General features: G+C 41.3%; 1 protein-coding gene across 4 annotated transcripts in view; it reads right to left on the bottom strand.

Moving 5' to 3' along the window:
- The window catches only part of GRAMD4 (GRAM domain containing 4), a 55,388-nt gene that overhangs the window by 18,733 nt on the left and 15,036 nt on the right, over positions 1 to 21,619 (bottom strand). For 3 of the 4 annotated variants that reach the window (XM_086610283.1, XM_086610285.1, XM_086610281.1), the window contains exons 3-5: positions 9,959 to 10,079; positions 2,119 to 2,180; positions 31 to 163 (exon numbers count right to left, since the gene is read on the bottom strand). In XM_086610283.1, coding sequence (XP_086466409.1) covers positions 31 to 163; positions 2,119 to 2,180; positions 9,959 to 10,079 — 316 coding nt within the window. Of the gene's footprint in view, positions 1 to 30; positions 167 to 2,112; positions 2,181 to 9,958; positions 10,080 to 21,619 lie in introns of all 4 variants that reach the window. The other variant, XM_086610284.1, reaches the window with a different exon arrangement.

Here is a 21,619-nt window from a genome sequence, read left to right as displayed (position 1 = left end):
CAATTTTTCACAATCACATTAGAGATTTACCTTCTAGCACTAAGTGGCTCTTCTGTTTCCACTGTATTTTCCTCTGGCTGAAATCTGAAGTCCTCAACATACTCCCCAAATTTGTCACAAAACCACTTCTGGAGTCTTGAACAGACTGTGTGACTACGCTTATCTATTAAAAAAGAAAAAAAAAACACAACCAAACCCCCAAACACTAAGTATCAGGATAATACCAGAAGACATCTTCAGCCAAAGTCTGCCCCTGTTCCCACACGCCGTGCTTTGTTGGGAAGCAGGCTGGTACAGTTTTCCCATCCTTCACCAACGCTCTTCATGGAAACTCACTATGCAATTTACTGCTGCCATTGCACAGAAACCCTGACTGCACTAAGCTGGTAAAATAAGACTAAAGATGACTTGTGCTTTGTGCTACATACAGCACATGGAAGCATCTTATTACAGAAGTACAGAGATTACTTAAACATCCTAACAAACGAGAATTTTTAGCAAACACTGTAAAAACATTTTCCGGTTAAGAGGTTCCTGTAAACAAAAGACTGACATAAATCTCAACGCTCCCATTGTGCTGAAGGGTCCACCTGGAGAAAATCAAGTGTAAAGTAAAGCACTCCTGAGCAGGAAAACCACCTCGCAGTCACATGCATTTGACAGGAAAGGGAGGTGGAAACTTCAGCAAGATTCTGCAAGAGGCATTTTTACTACCACTTTCCAACCATTTATAGGCTGCAAAGAGTGTGTGCGCATGCGTGTATATATATAATGTGCACTTTCTTTTTTCTAAAGCCAGGCTACAGAAACTATGCTGTACATGCCACTTTCTATATATGGAATACATAGTCATAATACTGCCTGGAAAGTCTTAAATGGCAAAGTACTGAAGCGATGCACACTTGCTTTATGTCAGTTTCAGCGGAAATATAAAACATAAATACATGGGTATATGGAAACAATATAACAGTAAAAGCCTTAAGGCAGCACAGGTGAGAACAAAACAATCACCTTTTCCTTCAGCTGTAACTCAGAAAAACACTGTGTAGAAGGAACAGACAGACTATTCTTTGGAAAGGTAGGTCAGTACAGCAGTGTCACGATGAGGACATTGGTCACAACTGTTCCAGAACCAAACTTAGTACAGAACTCCATAAAATTAAGATATAATTAAATAGAGGCATGAAATATTAATACAACAGCCAAAATGATGCTTTTAAGCATGTGACAAAAAGCAACTGGCGTTCAGAAAACAGAATCAAACTATTTATTAATGAATGGCAGTTGATATCTAGAAAAACAAGAAATTTAGTGATGTTTTACAGCTGAGACACCACTTCCATTTGCAAATAAAAATCTATGAGGTAGCTTCCCACATGCTAATACTTTAGAAAGTACTGAGAAAGAAATTTTGAGTGCACAAGGCAGAAAAAATGACAGGTTGTAGTTCACATAACAAAGTATTGACATTATGGGAGCACAGGAGGAGTAACTTCAAATTTAATTCACAGATTTAAAAGCCTAAGTCTCAATCAAGAGGTGTGGAGAGGAAAGCTTGAGTGTACTGAAAGAGTGAGAATCTGCCTGTTGCCTTAGTTCCTTCAGAAATCACTATATTATTGAATTAATAATAAGCAGCAGCTTGAGAAATGTAGATGACAGTGTAGGTGTCCAAAAAAATGAGTAACCCTTAAGCTTATTCCTTCTAGAAAAAGGAAGAAGTAATATGGTTAATGGCATGAAAGAGCTTTTGCAGATGAGAACAAAACAGAACACCTTTTCTATGTATTACACCTGTTTTCTGGTAAGTCAAGGATCAGCAAGGCATGCAAGAATGATAAAATCAGGCAACAGGTTTCATTACGTTCCTAAAGGCTTTACAATACACAATAAATTCCTCACTCAGGTGTGCAAAGTCAACTACAAAAAGTAAATGCAGAATCATGCACAGAGAGGTGTGAAGCTGCTCAGATGGTCTTTCATATTTGGCTTCTTCAGAAACCCTGCTTAAGGATCCAGCAAGCTTTTCAGCAAGGTTTGATCTTCTAAGGATCAAAAGAAAGCAGTGAAAAAAATCTGACTGAATTAAATTGCTAGTAGAGAACTGATCAAGATTACCGGTTCCGTTGGCTTGTGTCTGTGGCTTTGCAGGTTGCTGAGCTGCAGGCATTTCTTCCGTCCTACAAAGGAAATGGAAACAATATGAAATGCTACATATGAAGAATTTATTCCCTTTAGGTTAAGGGAACACTGGAATCTCCATGGTTTCTATAGCTAATACAACCACGACAAGAGGAAACCAAACTTACGTCCATTCAAAAGATTCAAAATATTAATTGCACTTAGGATCCAGGGAAATGCCATCCACTGGAAGGGGAGGTGTGCTTTGGCCAGTTCCCATCACCAACAGCTCAATTTCATAATTACTACATAATTTAGTATCACACGTGTGTCATTACTTATGCCTTTTGTTGTACATTCATTGCAATGCCTGCCAGGAAAGCTCTTGGGAGCCTCCGCTTTTCCAACAGTAATAAATGAAAAGGGAAGGGATTCCACACTGCAAACTGATAACTGCAATACTAGAACTAAACCACAGCTTAATGCACAAACCTTGAATTCTGCCATCGTTACTAGAGTCAAACACTACTCATCTTCACAAGGAGAGGAACAGGTGCCAAGAATTATTTAAAATGTTACATTGTAAGCTCTTGACATGCACAGATACTCACCAATTTTAAAAATACCTTTTTAAAAACTTGTAAAATTTAAATAACAGTCTGAAATACTGAGACAAAAATGTTCTAAAAATATATGGTAAGAAGCAGGCATCATGGGTCTCATCTTTCAAAACGAGTCAAGAATAATATTCTCATCCATTAAAAGTGAACAGATTTTGGAAAACGCAAATGCTTTTGCCATTCTGCACATGTGCAAGGCTTCAAATTACATTTGCATTACCCACAGTCTCCAACTGCCAACCTGTCTTGAGAACACTTCAGGCTTCAGTCCGAAAGTCTTCAGCCATCCACAAAGATATCCTACAGCAAGATTTCTCCAATGAAGCAGCAGCTCTGACAGTAGAACACCAGCCACAGCAAGCTTTACTTGACAGGGAGTTGTACGATTGAAAAGATTAATGTTTTAAACAAAAATGTGTTGGTTGTGCAATTTCATTATCCCTCATTTATTAGACAATGTAGGTGCTTTCAAATGGTCCCGTCTTTTGCTCCTCAGGAAGGGAATCAAGTGGGACGCTGGTCAGCAAACAGAGAGCAGGAAGAGGGATCCCACTGCACGGGGCAGATCATAGCAATATAGATGGATATAGAGTTCTCTCTCTTGCTGTTCTCCTCTAGAAGGTACACTAGGGAAAGATCTTGCTGTACTGTCTGCACGTGGAAAAGGTCATTACTAATGCGTGCTGCCTCAACATCAGCATACATCAATGAGTATGATGGAGAAACTACAGAACTGATTACCTCCCTTCCTTCCTAAGCACTCCCCATATTTAACGAGCTCTCCACATCCTTGTTCATTTCTAAAAGGAACATTTCAAAAAATAATTTACTGATTTATAAATTATGACTGGACATCTATCAGTGTGCAGTAGCTGAATTCAACTGTTTCTGCTTTTAAGCCACTTGTTTTCAGGACTTTTCCACACAGCTTCTGTATTTGCAGCAACTTTTCAAAAGCCACTTGAAACTCCACTAGTTTATTTTTCCTAGCTAAACTTTAACTCTGGTTTCTGTCCCATTCTTCCTCAGTTTCTATACAAACCACAGGTTCCCCACCTAAACTCTCCTCCTTTCCTTACTCTTTCCCCCACACCCTTGCATCTCCTCCATTTCCAGCTCTGTCTCTCTGAAGACAGACAGCAATTAACATGACCAAATTTGCACAAACTATTGCACATCAGAGTCTTGTTTTCCTCCATCAACACATCAGACAGTTACACCGTATTGGTGGGCATTTTCATCCAATCTGTCTCCACCACCGTGTTTCATTGAAGCTGAAGACATATTTAGATAGAAAGGATTTAGTCATTCACAGGCAGGAGCCAGTTACTCAACCTGTTCCACTCATGGAAAGGCCCTGGGGGTGTGTCACACCTGAATGGCTCCGGTGACAGAGCCGAGACGGGATCCCACCACCACCGGCTGTCAGAGCCTTCGGGCTGGGTCTTCCTTTGACATGCTGAGATATATTTTCAGAAGCAGCACTGCGTCATTACTCGCCATGTTTCTTGGCAAAAAAAAATCTCAACAAGAAGGAGTTCTGGACAGCAGCCTCACTGGGCTCCACCAAGAGCACAGGATGGTTTGGCTTTGGCCTTTCTTAGTGCTTTTTTGTTTCATTTCTCTGGCAATGTCTTATTTGCCATCTGCCTGTTACTCCTTCCCCATGAAGAACCTGACCTTTACGAATCATCAGGTTAATGACAGCTCATTACTGCACCTGTGAATCAGGTTATAATTAGCCACTTCAGACAGATTTGGGACAGGAAGCTCAGAATTCATTGTTTAGGCTTGCACACCCACTGGGAAGCTCAATCCCAAAACTGGGTCATGTACCAGCCAGTACATCAAGACCACTGACAGAAAGGAGGAATTATCTTTCCTACAGTTTCTGAACCACTCTTCATGCCAGAGATCAGTTAAAAGGCTAGAAACCAGAAGTGGTCTCCCAGAACAGCGCAGAAGGTTGTGTTTCTATGAGGGCTTCCTACCTGCAACCTATACCAAAGAAAACAAGCTGCACGAATTCCTCCAAGACCACAGTTTCCACCCAGAAAAAGGGTGTGATTGGTAACACTAACAGGTCCCCATCCTGAGGCTAGGTCATGTTCAGGTAACTAGAGATTGCACCCATTTAAAAGCACAGGCTGATAAAAACAGATAAGAGCAATGACAGCCAATGGAGAAGATAAACACAAATATGCTTTTTTTTTTCCTTTTTTTTTTTTTTTTTTAAATATACTGAAGTCAGGGAAACATGAACGTTAGAGCTGTTCATGACCAGTACATGTGTACCATTCAAAAACGACCAGCACACTCTGAAGCAGCATCCACTCAGCCCTGCCCCACAGAACAGCACCAAAGCATTACTTTTGTAGTAATTGCACAAAAGTAGTAGTAGTATTGCAGTATTTTGTAGTATTGCACAAAAGTTAAGGGAGTCTTGACACTGAAGGCCATTTATCTTAAATAAACATTTTTGGTTTATGCATATTTGGCCTTGAACACAGATGCGAATTGAGGCATACGTGAATCAGACTCCCCCAAAAACTGCGTGAAGACCAGACTTGCTGCACGCAACAGCACCGGTTGCTGCTGGGATGTTCTCAGCCACATTAAAAGCAATTTTCCTACAGGCTAACTCCAAGTTCACAAGCAACCCATCATCATTATTTCGACAGCTGTTGTGGAAGCCAGTCAAGGCTGTTACATCTTTCTTACGGCTCAAAGCAACATGAACGTGTGTGTACTTCCATCACAAACACCTTCCAATCTCAGAAATGCAAAAATAAGCACAAAGGAGGTATTTTCAAAGCCTAGTTTTAAGACACATCATTCAGGTATGCATGGCTTCTTAACCTGAGGAGCTGTCATAAAACTGAGTTAATCCATTTTCATGTTTTTCATCTTCTTCCCATTAAAATACACCAAATGCTTCAGAAGCTTTTGCCCTTCTCATCCGCATTTTACATGGCTAGTGTCCTAAATGTGTAGTTTCAGAAACAAAAGAAAAGGTTTCTGAAGAAATGTCATCAACCTACAGCCATACAAGTGTTCCTGGGCAGAAAAAAAAAATAAAAAGAAACTCTTGACAGGAGCTACTTTACAAGCAGCCTGTCACCAAATCTGCTAAGTTCAAACCAAAGACATGCACAGAGCACAGCCAGTTGGTTATGTCAGCAATCGCATACGTATCTCAGCAAGCCCAGCACAGCACAGAAGCCAGGTGAGAAACTTTTGACTTGGATCTCGGGTTCTCGCTACCTGTGCAGAGCCCCAGTCTGACGGGGATCCTTCCAGGAGAGAACGTTTTCAGCCTACAAAGCAATCTCAAGCTGAGGCATCTTCTCAATGGACAAAGTCAACCATGCTCAAAACATCGCATGTGTGGAAGACGACGTCGTTTAACAAGAGGCCAGGAAGAGTTAACCAAGATGAGCAGCACAGAAGGAGTAGTGGCTTATGCAGAAGCACTGTCTATTTGCTCCTTTTAAAAATAGTTCACAATGATGTTAATATAAAAGCTTGCATAAGTCACAGCTTGTTGGTAGGTGTAGTTACAAGGCTGCTTTTTTTTTTTTTTTTCTGTGTGATGGAGCTAGCTCACAATTCGTAAAATAAGGCAGCAACAGACCACAATTTACACTAAACAAGCACTGCTCTCACAGACTATTCCAAAATTATTTATGCATTGTTCCACTAGCAAAATGTCTTAAGCTTCAGCTGTTGTACTAAGTGCTGAGATGTCCCAAAGTGTGTTTATGGAAAACTTCAGCTGAGGCCACCATGTTTCTGAATACTCAGACATGCATATTATGAACACCATAACAAACAAAACCACTAAAAATCCTCTTCTTCCACTCCTCCCTCCTCCCTATGCCCAACTCAACAAAAAAAGTCCATGTTCTTCACAAAAAAAAAAGTAATAAAAAACCCTGGATTGTTAGTTCATTATTTTCTCCTTGCTGAACACTTTGCCGTATGTATTTATACAGCTACATGTATTGATCTACTTCACAAATACTTTTGAATACTGTAACTATTAAAACAATTGCATCCTTCTTACACCACAGCATGATTTGTTTTTCATTAGTACTTCATGTCTGTGAGAAAAAAAAAGAGCATAGGCATACATGTTTACGCCTATATATATTTAAAGATTATATGCACAATTAGATAGCTGAGAAGTAGGACTGATTTGTTGACATAAGCAGAGACAACTTTCTGTGATAACTTTGCATGATAAAATTAAGTTTCCATCAGGTGTAAATTTGTCCTATTACATATTTGATTGTGTCAGCCAATACTTTGCCTGTACTCCTAATAAAATTATTTAAAACATCTACAGCGAAGTGCAAAAAGATAAAAGCAGTGAAAAAAATTTTCACACAATGGAGCATAAGTTAAGGAAAAACCACAGGCAACCTGCTTTTTCTTCTTCTTGGTAGAATCTGGGAACATCAGCAAGGTATTTTTCTGTTGTCATCTTACGTATACCTGCCTGTCCTAAAAGGTTGGAATGTTAGCAACACTAGTTAGAAAAAGACTCGGATAAAGGGGATAATTGGCTGAAAGTAATCCCTAAGTGTAATACCCAAGCTAACAGGGCTAGTATAATGCTTAGGATATCTAAATGGGAATACAACGTTGAAGCAGACAGGTCATGCTACCTTAATTTAGCAATGGCACACCTGCTAGAGATTTGCTGTGGTCCACAATCCAACAAGACACAGATGTTGACACTCATATTGATAAACAAAGACCTTCAAATCCTTTTTTCTATGAAACACATGTACTCATATGTCACAGTGGGTCCTATCAGACCCTGGGCCATCCTCATTACTCTGAAAGAGAGCAGGATGATGGGTACCTTCCAGCAGAGGAAGGCAGCTCCTCATCCTTCTCCAGGGCTCCTGGCAACGCTGGGATCACTCTCCCCCTTCTCTGGTGCATGATCTAGAGCCCAGGCATACCTGCTCTCGGGAGAATGCCTTAAGGTCTATGCTGGTGTTAATGGTATACTCTGTACTGTGCTCAAAGACAAGCATGTGGAATGAGTATCTCAAATGACTTCAAGGCAGCAAATTAGAGACAGAAGGTATCCTGAAGCATCAGTTTTATCTACCAACAGTAGAAAACAATACTCATTGCTTTGTACTGCTGTTACAGAGCTAACAGATACTTTTAGCGTGGGCAAAGGTCCAAGTTTGTCCTCTTCCACGGTCCCCAGTAGCCCACTCAACCAGGTAACATCAGTCTAGACACAAAACGGAAGTTACATGTGCAAACAGCCAGGCCAACTAGCAAAGGCAATATGTAAGCTATAAGAGCAACTTTAAAATGCCACCAAAAAAAATCCCAGATCAGAGTCATTCAGATCACCTTCCCAGTGCATGGTCATGGGCCTGGCTTGGGAACAAGCCTCCTCCACAAGGACCTCACAGAGCCCCTTCCAAACGTGCAACTTGGCAGCTCAGGTCAAGACTGCATGTGGACCAACCTTGCAGGGAACCAGTGATACTGGAAAACTGTCAGTGTGAAACATCAGCCAAAAAAAACCACAAATCACTGTACTGAGTACTGAGGACAAGAGGGAAGGCCCGATTTATCTTCTATATAAAGCCTTGGCAAACTACGCTTTGAATACTGGATGAACTCAAGCTCTTCATCTAAAGACATAATAGTTAAAGAACAGCAACCGAAGCGATGAAAGGGATGAAGTACTCTTAAGGAGACACTGGAAAAGGTGGAATTCTTCAGTCTGGAGAGAAGTGTAAGAAAGGAAAGGCCTGATCTAGGGCGGTTAATAAGCTGAATGCTGAACAGTTATTCACCAAATCTCACAATTCGGTAACTATGGGACACTTCCTGAAATCCCCAAGAAATCTGTTAAAAAAGAAAGAAAATAACTTTCTTGTTTAGAGTCAAGAGTGGACTTCTGTAATGTACTGCCTCCTCTCCTTCCAGGCAGAAGGTACTGCCTCTACCTCCTTCCAGTGGTAGATAGCACCAGCTCTTTCAAAAGAGGGTCAAACAAATTTATAGATAACAGGTCTGCTGCAGATACTAAAGTGAAAAGGCAGCAATGTACGTTCTGATACCCCTAATACAGTGTTTGTGGATGCTATAGGAGCAGAAGGTAAACAGATCACAGAAAGCAACTAGGCTCACATGCTTCTTATAAACAGCTCCTATTCCCATTGCTACATAATACCAGGGGACAGAGACCACTGCCTGATCAGAAAGGCATTTTTACACCTAGCATGAGTATAGAAGGAAGCACCAGGCTGGGAAGAGCTTGTATGGCTTTGGGAAACTTCATATCCAAGCAAAAACTTTTGCCAGCTTGTTCTTGCTTGTCACCTATAAGTAACTGGCAATGCTTATCGCACATGATTATCACCTCAGCCTGCACTAACTCCTGACAGTAGTTGATGGTGAACCACGAATCCTACTAGTCAGCCAAGTAATCTTGGCTACTGCTGAGGAAGATAACATAGGCAGCTACATATGCAAGTGGTCTAGACCAACAAGGCCACCAAGTAGCTGCTACGGTCTTAAGATCTGAAGTCCATGCAGCTAGGCAGGCTAAGGAGAGACAATATCAAATGCTTTTCATCATCAAGGTGGGTGTCCTCAAGGCTGAAAGGACTAAAGGGTATAAGGAGGTATGTTTCCATTTGTCACTGCAGCAGCAAGGAAGGCTCAAACTCCAGTCACTCTCACACGTTTAGGGTTGTGTGGTGGTACTGGGATGTCTTTGCTGCTGGTAGAACAGGAATAACAAGGACTGGGCAGTCTGCAGATGACAGAAGTTTTGGAGAGACAAAGCATATGCAATGGCATGGCAAAGGCTCTGGCATTCAATAACACACAGTGCACACTCATAGCTTCAGGTAGGTGAAATTGCAGAGGGAGGGCATCAGAGAAGGTGAAATGAAGAATACCCCCACAAGAGAAATGTCAGGACAACTCTGTAGCCAGGGCAGTATGCACGGCCAAATAATCCAGGCGTACGTGGGTGTACAAGATGTACTTTTACAGGAAAACACAGAAGACAGCTTCTCTCTCTGTGAACTACTAATTTATTTTAAGAGAGCCTAGACTGGAAACGGATGCTTTCGCCAGAACTCCTCAGAGACAGTCAGAGATCTCAAGTGGCTTTCGGCTTTACAGTGAAGATATTTCTCTTACCTTGCTTTAGATATTTCTCTTACCTTGCTTTAAGTACTTCATTGACTTTTTGTTCTAGTTCTAATCTCCTCTGCCGTTCCTTTTCCAGCTCCTGCCTTAATGTTTCAGCGTTTGTTTCTTCTCTCAGCTTCCTGAGCTCCTCCTCTGTTCATTAAGGGAGAAAAAAAAGATTCAGTTACCCTAAAGTATTTGTATAAGAAAATTAAAACCTAATTATGACAGATTAGATGGTGGGGTTTTTTTATGTGTGCTATACCAAATATATTCACCGGAAAAAGCAAGTAATCAAGGGCTAGAAAGACTTCATAAAAAGCACACAACTGTATCATATAGAAAACGTTTAGTTATAATTGTTAACGCAAGGAGAAAAACAACTTTAAAGTTTTATTTTCAAGACACAATGTATCAAAAATAAGCCCTTGGCACAAGCTATCTAAATACAATATGATGTAACCTTCATTCCCCAAAGAAATAATCAGCAGGAAAGGCTGTCTATTGCTAAATCCAGTGGTCATAACAAGAAAAAAAAGACACTATCTGTTTTCTTCCTCCAGTGTCTATGAGTAGAAAAAAAACAAACATATACTCACATAAAATTATATGATGCCATATAACCCTCTATCCATCAACTTCCGGCACTCTTGTATTTTTATGTAAGTGAGACAGCCCCATCATGGACCTGAGCATCATCATCATGGACACAGTTTTTAAGAAGGGGTTATGAGATGAGGAACTAAGTTCTGATTTTTACTCTTTTCTGAGGTTACAGTGTGCCCTACTAACTTCCATGTAATAATTTCTATGTAAATATATACACACACACAAATATTTACTTATACAAACATATATACACTCTCACAACTTTTTTCATGAGAACTTAGTATCAACTATGCATAAGGCTCTTTTTTGTGGCTAATTAGCCTTGCTTTTTTGTCACTGGCAGTAACGTTGTTCGTGTCCTTATTTTACTCTACAGCTACAAGGGCGACACTACACTGATCACTTTTCCCAGATAGGCATACAAGAGACATGACAGAAAAAGATTGGGAATCTCTCTTTCTTTTTTTTTTTCCTTTCTTTTTAAACAAAAGAATTTCTCTGCATTTTAGTCTCTGAGCTGTTTTTTAAGCTCAATCTCAACAATAAATAGTAGAACAGCAGGTGTATTTCAAGTTTAAAGCAAACTTGCTAAACCAGAACAGAAAGTACTTGCTAATTCCACTATCAACACAGACGCAGGGGTTCAGACTTTATGTCGTTTTACAAGATTCGTACATCACGTTCTACCCTTCAGCAACTTCTTCTGTTTCTTTTCACATATTGCGCTGTGAATCTTTGATAATCAGGTAATTTTGATATCTGAGCCTCTCTGACTCCAATCATTATCTCTTTTGAGAAGCCCTAGTGCAAATATTCAGAAGAACTGATAAAATCTCTCCTCTCTGCAGGAGGCCCTTGTGCAGCATCTCCGATCATTTTATCCACTGTGCAAGTTAGGTGGTGGTAGATTATCTGTATTGCTACAGCATTAAGAGGTTTAGAGCACAGAATTAGGAGAGACAGGAAAAAGATACACAAATTGAGAGGACATTACAACATGACGGCTTCCACTGTGAGGCTACAGGTTGAACACCACCAAACTGAAAGGAGTGCTGTCATCTCAGCACTGCTGCTACATTAGTGACCTCAGAAAGAAGAGTTGGAGCACACAAACCAAGTTGTCCTCCAGCAACTAAACCAGAAATTTATTCCCAAGGGTAACGTAAGGAACTTTCACTGTTGCAGCAGGTATTGTCTCTCCTGTAAATAAATGGAAAGATATGGACATAAAGGCATATCTGTACATGGAGCTGTTCCTAATTATGTGTCCACAAGGAATTTTAAATCCAACAAGAAACTACGTTTATAATTAGCTTACCCTACTTTCACGGGCTCGCCTTGTTCCAGAACAAGAGCGTGCACACAGCTGAGGGGAAACATCTGTTGCACTTCAAATGCCCTGGACCTTGTGCAATATCATGAAGACACCACAAAAAGTTCCAAAGCTTGATAGGGATGTTATCTTCTCAAGACCGTTAAAGGGAAAATATTCTTCGTTATGCACATCTTTTTTTTTTTTTTAAGAGGAAATGACTATGCATTTTGTGTACATAAGAAAACCACAAGTAGTGTAAATTAACTTCAGTGCCCTTGAAAATCTACTCAGATCTTCCAGTGTCCTTAGTTCCAGTTGTTCTGATTGTGCTACATCTTGTTCTATTAAAAACAAAGCAAAACCCCCAGAAACTTGACTACCAAGAGGACAAGCAGTGCTAGAGATGCAGAATTTCTGTACACAACGAGACAGAGTTAAAGGGTACACAACGAACGAGGCAGAACTCCTATAAAACAAAACAAAAAATACAGCATCTCATCATTAAGAATTGTCATAACTTCACGTTTCATGGCATTTCCTAACTTTCAAGTACATGACTTTGCAATTTAAATCCAGCCCACTACAACTGTTCTAGCCCCTGCAACTTTTTACGGCAGCATTTGTTGCTACTTTGGCAGCAGTGTGGTCTGGCACTGTAAAACCTCTGTGTTTGGTTAAATACTTTATGTTTGCTAAGCAACAGAAACCACAGGGCAGGGGGCGCAGGGGGGGAAAGAGAAGTGTTCTTCCTTGCTTTCTCCCCTGAAATAATCTACAATTTGGCCAAGCTGAACTGAACTCACAGAGGAGGTTTCTCTAGTCCTGAGGGGTCCTCCTGCAGAACGAGTGAAGTTGGCTACAAAGAGCAGAGGTCATGGACCCTTGAGAAGAGCCTGTAAGAACATTTCACCATCACATCTATCTACTGAGCTTTACGGAGGAGTATCCTCCTTGACAATGAGAACAGAGGGCTCCTTGGATTTTTTCTTCAGATAGTCAAAATTCAAACATCCTCCCCCCTCCACACCCACACAAAAGGGTAAAATATAAAAGGTCAAGCTTCAGGATCAAGATTAATCAGCTTCTGTAATTTTCCTCCCAGGTACATCAATCTCAGCTCCCAATGTCCCGCTGGGCAAGAAACTTTAAAATATTACAAGAGGCTCAGTGCACGTCTTAACTGGACACGCAGGTGATGTGAGCAGCCATAAAGGTGATGTGGTTAGAAAGGGAAAATTACTGAACAGAAGAAAACGTCTGCTGAAATGACAACTGAAAATGCCTGCCAGCCTGGGAACCAAGCCTGGGAACCAGAGGAATCCCTGAGAAGTGCAGCTGGTCTCTTAGATGTACACAGTTCGGTACCTAGAAACCAGAGACATCCTGAGATACCATTGATAAGTGTAAAAACAAGGAACTGTAACAGCAACTAACCATCTGAAAAGGTGAAAAACAGTGTGGGAAAAGAGGAAAACATCCTGAGAAAGTAAGAACTGGTAACTGCCTCTGGCTGTTCTATCTGCAAGAACAGGAAAACAGTCTGGAAAAGTAAAACCTGGCCTGTGAGAACAGAAAACATCAACATCTATTGGCTATTCTGGATGAAAAATAGAAATTAACAGCATTTAATTAACAGCTGCTGAAGTGATGGCATCCTGCATCTTCTTATTTCTCTATCATATAAAAATGACTTATTTTTTATCCAAAATAAAGCTTCTCTCTCTGAGAACTTCCCATGCAGCATGCTGTTCTCCTTTCCTAAATAGGTAGGAGTCTCCACACAAACTTTCTAAGAGATCTTGGACCTTCGCCAGGGAGGGCTTGGTTTGTCCTCCAGCTTCTAGGATGGTTGGGTCCCCCTCTGGGATTGGTTTGTTCTCCCCTCTGGGAGGATTTGGCACCTTGTGAGATCTGTCTAATGAGCTTGATACTGGTATTATTATGAATATACACATATATGTTCCTATAAGTAATCTATCATAAGTATTTCTGCTGCTACATTATCAGTAAGTTTGCTTCACTACTTATAAGTTTGTAGTAACCTGTAATAATATGCACCTACTCGGTTGCTGCCATACTATTGACTGCTGCTAATAATTTCTAACAGCTTTATATATATGTGCATATATATATTTTCATTCATATATATTCACTTTATCAATCACAGGTATAGCTGCTAGTGGTGATTTTAGTGATGTTTGTGGAAATCTATAAAGTAAAGAAATTTAGAGTAACAAAAACCTCTGTGTCCTTGTATGTTACGGAATCCTACCAACCCATAGTCACAATCTCTATATACCTGCAGGCTGGGTAACCCTTTAGGTCCTGACAGCAAGCGTGACCCTGAAAAAATGCTTTAAAAATCTGTGTAACAAAGTAAATTTGTGTCGAAAAGCAGGACAACGCCTGGATAATATTGCACTTTGAGGGAAAACTGTGCGCAAAGGCAACAATAGAGTTTCACCTACATTAACTTGCATATTATTGCACTGTAAACCCTAGGAGAGGTGACCTCATAGGAAAGACCACCATCAGTGATGTGTCTCACAAGTTAAAAATGTACCATTTCAGGTTTTCTACAGCATTTTATCCTGTATTAGGTGTAACACAGCTGTCACATCTGCACTCTAAGGATTTGATCATTTAAACTGAAAGACTTAATTCAAAAAAGTTTAGTTGATACAACATAATTGTTAAAAGACAAGCTACCCAGCATTTTGTTCCATCATCGTATATCATCAGTCACTAGGGCAACTGAAAAATTTCAGTTTGCTCCCCAGAATGCAGGAGCTTCTAAGAAACGTTTTGATAAAAAGCTCTTAAATACCCAAGTATCTAGTTCAGGTGAGACTGAACACTATCTGAGCAGCATTTAGAAAAGCAGGATGATACATCAGGCTGGATTTCTAACTCAATACCGCATGTGCGGTAAAGCGGATGTCTCCCTTAATACGGATATTGGAGGAGGATTAGGGAGTCTCCTACTAGCTGTTTTACATAACAGCATTCCTTCCTAGGCCTACAGGTACGATGCAAAATACCCCTACCCCAGACAAAGTGACTAAAATAAATTAAAAAAAACCCTATCTTTCAGAGCATATCCAGAGACTGCAGCCCACTGTTTCTAGCTACCAAACCAATTCAGTGTTAAATTTAAGGAGACAAGAGTTAAAAACTAGAAACGCCAAAAAGGCGTACATGCACTCTGTCATATTTACATGGGGAAACACCAGTACTTAACACGACAGAAATAACCCTTCTACGTCCATGTTAATTATGGCAAATCTCCCTACCACCCTTTGAACGTTACCAGAGTTCAAGCACGTTGTTTAATTGGTACTCAACACACTAAATCCCAACAACACACCATCAAACAGGATCTCACCAGCCGCGCTGACGGGGCCAGACATCAGCAGTTTTCTGCAGGGCAGGCAGCTGCTACCCTTGCCAGACTCCCAGCTCCTACATAAAGGCAATATTTTAACTTTGTCCCAACTAAACCAATTACATGACATTACTAACAAGATGTTAAGAGTTTGAAAACGTGTCTATTTTCATCATTATAGACACTGAAGAGCTTTTAGTCTTTGTCTTAAACACCAGCAGAAAACGGCACTGCTGTTAGAGATGTGGAACGGCTCCACCACTTGTGATAAAGACATACAAAGAACATTGACCAACAAGCAGTGAAGAAGGAACAATCCACCACAGAAATCCCTAACCTGTTTTTTTCCTGTTTACAGTTATTTTGTAATTCATATACTCCTTTGAAAGGAGACAAGTTCACAATTCACAGCTATAACTGGATATGGCTTAATTGTGTACTATTTGCTACCTGTTCTTCTAAACTCTGACTCTCCTTCCTCAGGGTTTATGTCCTTTCCACCAGTGGCTTGTGAACCACAGAGACTGCCAGAGACTCACCACATATCTATCCAAAAGACTTCAGAGAAAACATTAGCCTTTGATCCCAGACATTGCAAGACATTCTACTTCTTTGCAGTAGAAGAAGAACCTAAAATTCTCCCTTCTCAAGCCTCAAACTCCAGGCTAACTGTTTAACTCTTCCTTTGTCTTGTGTGGTTAAGTGGTCACTTCTGAAACGGATATCAGCCTTCTCGTTCTTCGTAGCTCTTGCAGAACTGGACAACGAGCGGTCTGCAGACTCTCAGCAGATGGACAGCAGCAATAGTGGGAGGAAGGTGGGAGATGTAGCCCAGCTGTGGCGTTATCTGATCACAGTTTTAGAAATTCCTTCCTACTATACCAATACCAGACACTATTACCAAGATGATTCAGTACAACAATGTAAACTGACCACATTTCAAGCAGGAGTTCTTCATGTTTTTTTTCCTGGACACTGTCCTCACATTCTTCACTGGAAAAGTAGAAATCCACATTATTTTAACTTTAACTCCAGCAATTCTTTACATCAACAGACTAAAGCCAAATTATGTTCCTACTCTGTATTTTTATTTTTCTATTCCCTTTAATTCCGAAAAGCCATGAGCGAACTTGGTGAGGCATAATGATGGGTTTCAGCATCTCTGATCCCTCTTTGCCAAGTGCTTCCTCAGAATTTGGTTTGGTAACTATGTTTTATGTGGACTCCATATTACACCATTTAGTTTTCAAAAAGTAGATAATGGAGGTCCTGCCAAACTGAAGGCAGAAGATCTCAGACTAACTCAAAGGTGGTTCTTTATAACAACTCAGACACAAAGACAAGAATGGTTTTTTTTCATAGAATCATAGAATGGCATAGGCTGGAAGGGACCTCAGAGATCATCTAATCCAACCTCCCTGTCATGGGCAGGGACGCCTCTCAACTAGACCAGGCTACTCAGGGCTCCGTCCAACCTGGCCTTGAACACCTCCAGGGAGGGGGCATCCACAACTTCTCTGGGCAATTTATTCCAATGTCTTACCACCCTCGTACTGAAGAATTTCTTCCTAAGATCTAATCTAAATCTGTTCTCCTTCAACTTAAACCCATTTCCCCTTGTCCTGTCAGTGGACACTCTTGCAAAAAGTCCCTCCCCAGCCTTCCTGTAAGTTCCCTTCAGGTATTGGAAGGCAGCTATTAGGTCCCCCTGAAGTCTTCTCTTTTCAAGGTTGAACAATCCCAGCTCCCGCAACCTGTCCTCATAGCAGAGGTGCGCCAGCCCCTGGATCATCTTTGTGGCCCTCCTCTGAACACGGTCCAACAAATCTATGTCTCTCTTATGGTGGGGTGTTTTGTGAAGCAACACTGAGGAGGCTAAGTGCCATATACAAACATTTCACAGATACATCAAGTGAAATGAAAGAGTTACTGAGTCCAGCGTCCCATTTGGCAATGGTCAGGAAGAGGTACTCTTCCACCGGCACAAGAAGAGGGACTTGTGGCAGTACCCTCTGGAACCACCACCTACCTGCAGCGCAGGGACTGCCTCTGCTAGGGATGCTGCACAGTGCTAAGGAGTGGAACAGCAGCCAATGTTAGAGCATCACAGAGAGTACTACACAAAAACTATTCCCAATACATTGTGATTACAGTTTCCTCTTTCTATGAGCACAGTTTATGGTGACAGTGAAAGCATTAACCACTTAAATAAGGAACAGAGCCATCTACAAGCCCTGACACACTTCCATAACCTAAAGCAGATCATGTCATAGTGAAATTCCCCACAGCTAGAGTGAAATTCTATCATATTTTTTGTATCATTCAACAACTTATTTATTCAGTGGTAAGCAGTCCTAGGTGAGCAAATGAACCCCTGTACAGAAAAAGTAAAACTGCAAAAACACCCCACCCAAACTACCCCAAATCCAGTATCTCACCTGATCCGCTGCTATGTAGGAATCAAAATGCCTTGTCCACACATTCAGCCACACAACTAATCCTCAGTGAACTCTCATTCCTCCTTCCTCAAAAATGCCTTTTCCTATTGTTCCAAATGACTCGTCCTGAACTAGTCTTTAGTTGATCTTTGCTCAGCTACACTGTGATGAAGAATCACAGAATGGTTTGGGTGGGAAGAGACGTTAAAAATCATATAGTTCCAACCCCCCTGCCATGGTCAGGGACGCCCTCCACAACACCAGGTTGCTCAAAGCCTCATCTAACCTGGCCTTGAACACTTCCAGGGATGGGGCAGCCACAACTTCTCTGGGCAATCTGTTCCAGTGCTTCATCACCCTCAGAGGGAAGAATTTCTTCCTTAGATTTAGATTAGATCTACCCTCTTTCAGTTTAAATTCATTGCCCCTTGTCTTACCAATATATGCCCTTGCAAATATCCCTCTCCATCTTTCTTGTAGCCTCCCTTTAAGTACTGGAAGGCTGCTAGAAGGTCTCCCTGGAGCCTTCTATTCTCCAGGCTGAACAGCCCCAATTCTCTCAGCTTTTTTCTTTTTAACCCAACCAGTCTAGGATGGGGACAAAAAGTAAGACATCCAAACTCTAATCAGATAAGAGGTGGAGGGGAACACAAACAAACAAAACCAAGTCAGCAAAGAAGGAAAACTGAAGGAAGAACTATTAGGGGGGTTTTGCATTTGCCAACACCTTGCTTTGCAAATTTAATGGTTTCCTCTTGCGGTCAGGCCTCCTGTTTGTTTGCATGAGTCTTTCATACAGAAAAAAGGGGAAAAAAGATTTTCTGATGTGAATATTAAGTGTCATAAAAAGCCAAAAAAGCAGATAGAAACATTAAAGATGAACTACGTTTATTGAGTGCATATCCTTTCCTCCTCCTTACCCTGTTTTATATAGGCACTTTGGTAGAGTGGAGAAATGAAAACAGTTACATATAAAAACCACATTTTCACTATAATCTTTCTCCAGCTCAGTCTGGTTTATGTACAGACATCAAAACCATGAAGTGACCTGTCATATTTGGAAACAGTCACACCAATTAGTCTTAAAAAAAAAACCCTAACACAGGTCTGGCAGTTAAACAATCTCTCTTTTTACTTTTTTTGTTTCTGTCATTCTGTTGTGCCTTTCTTTGCTCTTTCAAAAGCAGAGCTTTTGAGGATCAATTTTTGAGTCTCTTTGCATACGCCTACAGAGCTGGGAGCTGCGTGGGTTCTCTCAACGCTGATGGGAAATGAGGCAACTCTGATCCAGAAGCTGTGGAGGGAAGGCTAAGTCTGAACCATCAGGCAGGGGGATTGGACTAGATGATCCTTTGAGGTCCCTTCCAATCCCTAACATTCCATGATTCTGTGATTCTCAGTGTAATTAACATTTCCCTGGTACGATTTTCCTCACCTCAACTGCAGAGTTTCCTATAAAGTGTTCTTCTACATTATGTGATGAGGGAGACTGCTTTACCAAGCACTTCATATTTGACAAGATCTTCTTCCTCTGTGCAAGCTGGTCTAGTCTCCTCTCTCACCATTCCTGTTACACCCCACTTCAAGCAGGTGAGGTTAGACAGAATTAAGATGCCATTACTATGGTACGTACAAAATAGTTATACTAACAACCAATTAGTAACTTTACATTCACATATAGTGTTTTCAGCGGAGCTTTGTTGTGTTATAACAGATACAAGATCATCTCCCCTTCATTACAGAAGGATTTTAAATTAAGCTTCCTGAAAGTATCTGAACTATCTTAAAAATCAATAGCTTACCGAGACAGATCTTCTCAAAACATTAAGTGGAAAGTTTTCTATCGTTAGATTCACTTTTGCCAGCTTAAAGTCATGAGATGTACTGCTGCTCTATGAATTTTTAGAAATTTCAGAGACTAAAAATGCCACAAGAGTTGCAGAAACCATCTAGAACGAAGGGAACTGCAAAAATTTTGTCATTATTGCAGGAACTGTTTTCACTCCCTGGTTTTAGCAGAAGTGAAACAGGCTATAAACATGTCAACGTCTGGCTCAGGAATACCAGCAGGCTCTTCCAAGGCTTTTATGGCATTAAGCTGGGAAGGGCAGGTTCCACATGGGGCTCCCGAAATCTCTGGCCCAGTTATACAAAGGGGACAGGCACAGCAGTCCTGACCTCTGTCCTGTCTGAGCTCTCACATTGACTCCGCAATTCATGAAGCCAAGTTGGGTGCCCAAAAAGAGTCAGAAGCAAGAGCACATCCCACCTACGTAACACGATGCGCAGGCAGCATCTGTTTGAGCCGGTGGAGGAGCTAAAACAATACATCTTTGCAGCACAGTGCTGCACTTCAGTTAAATCAGCCCCAAGAAAAGGCAGCGTGACAGCAAGTGATCCTCCAGGGTTGGGCTCTCCAGCTTTCCGGCATCTTCATGCCACCATCATTCATATGTTTTGTCCAATGATGAGGGCATATTGCACAAGCTCAGCCTGGAACAAGGACTGACCCTTTCTCTCTCCCCTGGTCTCAGGAAGCTTGTGCTCTTGGAAGCCAAGCTGAGAGCGAGCAAGAGCATTACCCATCCTCCACCACTCAGAGCTGAGTCCCTGCAGATGAAAAAAATGGAGGTCTGAATCCTCCTTTATCTGTACTGAGGCCTCCTAAACCCCAGACGAGTGGTCTAACCTGCTTATGATTGCCTCTTCCAACAACATTCCCAGGAGAACCGAGCCAGAGCTTTGGAGAGTTTTTTTTGTCCAGGAAGGCTAGATATGAACTCAATATACATGGTGCATCATGTACGCATCTCTGGGTGTAAGTAAAACCTTTCCTACACCTCTTAATAAGCTTTCTCTAGTTTTACGAGAAGCCTCTCAGTCAGAAGTCAGACCTAGAAAAACTTCTGAACAAATCTGTTAGTACAAAGCAAGCGAGAGTGGCTTTGGTGAACAGACGGCTCTGCAGCAAAGCCTGGACTCACATCTTCTTCCTGTGGCTTCTCTGGGTGCCCAGGTAAAACATTCAAGAAGATTCCTCACCAGTCACCATACTTAAATCACAGTCCTCATCAGAGGACCTCCACAAGAGTGAAGGACACATGCAGATCTCCCAGAAACACCCTGTTAGCATCTAGGAGTCCCAGATTTTAAGCTGAAAGAAAGGAGGCTTAGGGGAAGAAGTAAAGGGTGGAAGAAGCCCTGGGTAAGCTCCACTCCAACAGCAGCCTTGGTGCTCACCAGCGTCAGCATAATTTAGGAGCCTGTGCTGCAACATCAGGATTCCTTGGCCAGGGTTGACCATCTAGCAAGGAATGGCTACTATGTCCCACAGCTGGTATCTGGGTGCTTCAGATGTACGCAGAAGCTACTTACTTCTTACCACAGTCTTCACCTGCTACACAAATCAACTCTTTATTCTGCTTCAAGATTTCTGAACCAAAGGTGACTATAGGCTTACAGGTCAGTAACAAGACAGTGAAATCAACACAGTGAAACTATTCTCTGCTCTTCTCTAGCTTCTCTCCTGGCATGAGGTGCTTGATCCTCATGCCAGGAGAAATTACACCAAGGGTGTTCTGACACAGCTGGTAATTGGACTCTGACTCAGCTTCATAGTCAATTTGTTGCATAAAATTACTAGGGCTGCTCAAGGAGGTATTAGCATTTTTTTACAGAACAGGACTTTGTAGTAGGTATTTGCTGGTCACAACCACCACCACACACTTCGCCTCTAAGGTTTACCACTTCCTAACATCCCAGATCTGTCCAATGACCATGTATGGTTTTCTAGAGCTCTACTTTCATGAGGTTTGTATTCTGCTAGGTCACTCTTCTGACAAAGAATCATCAGGCCACTTATACCAAAAAGCATAAACCAGAGAAAACACTGTGGAGCTATTTACGTACATGGTTTAAAAAGGCACATGAGAATGAAATTTCTGCT

Source organism: Tauraco erythrolophus, chromosome 4, assembly GCF_009769465.1.
Source record: "Tauraco erythrolophus isolate bTauEry1 chromosome 4, bTauEry1.pri, whole genome shotgun sequence".
Taxonomy (NCBI): Eukaryota; Metazoa; Chordata; class Aves; order Musophagiformes; family Musophagidae; genus Tauraco; species Tauraco erythrolophus.
This window is presented reverse-complemented; position numbering and strand designations above follow the sequence as displayed.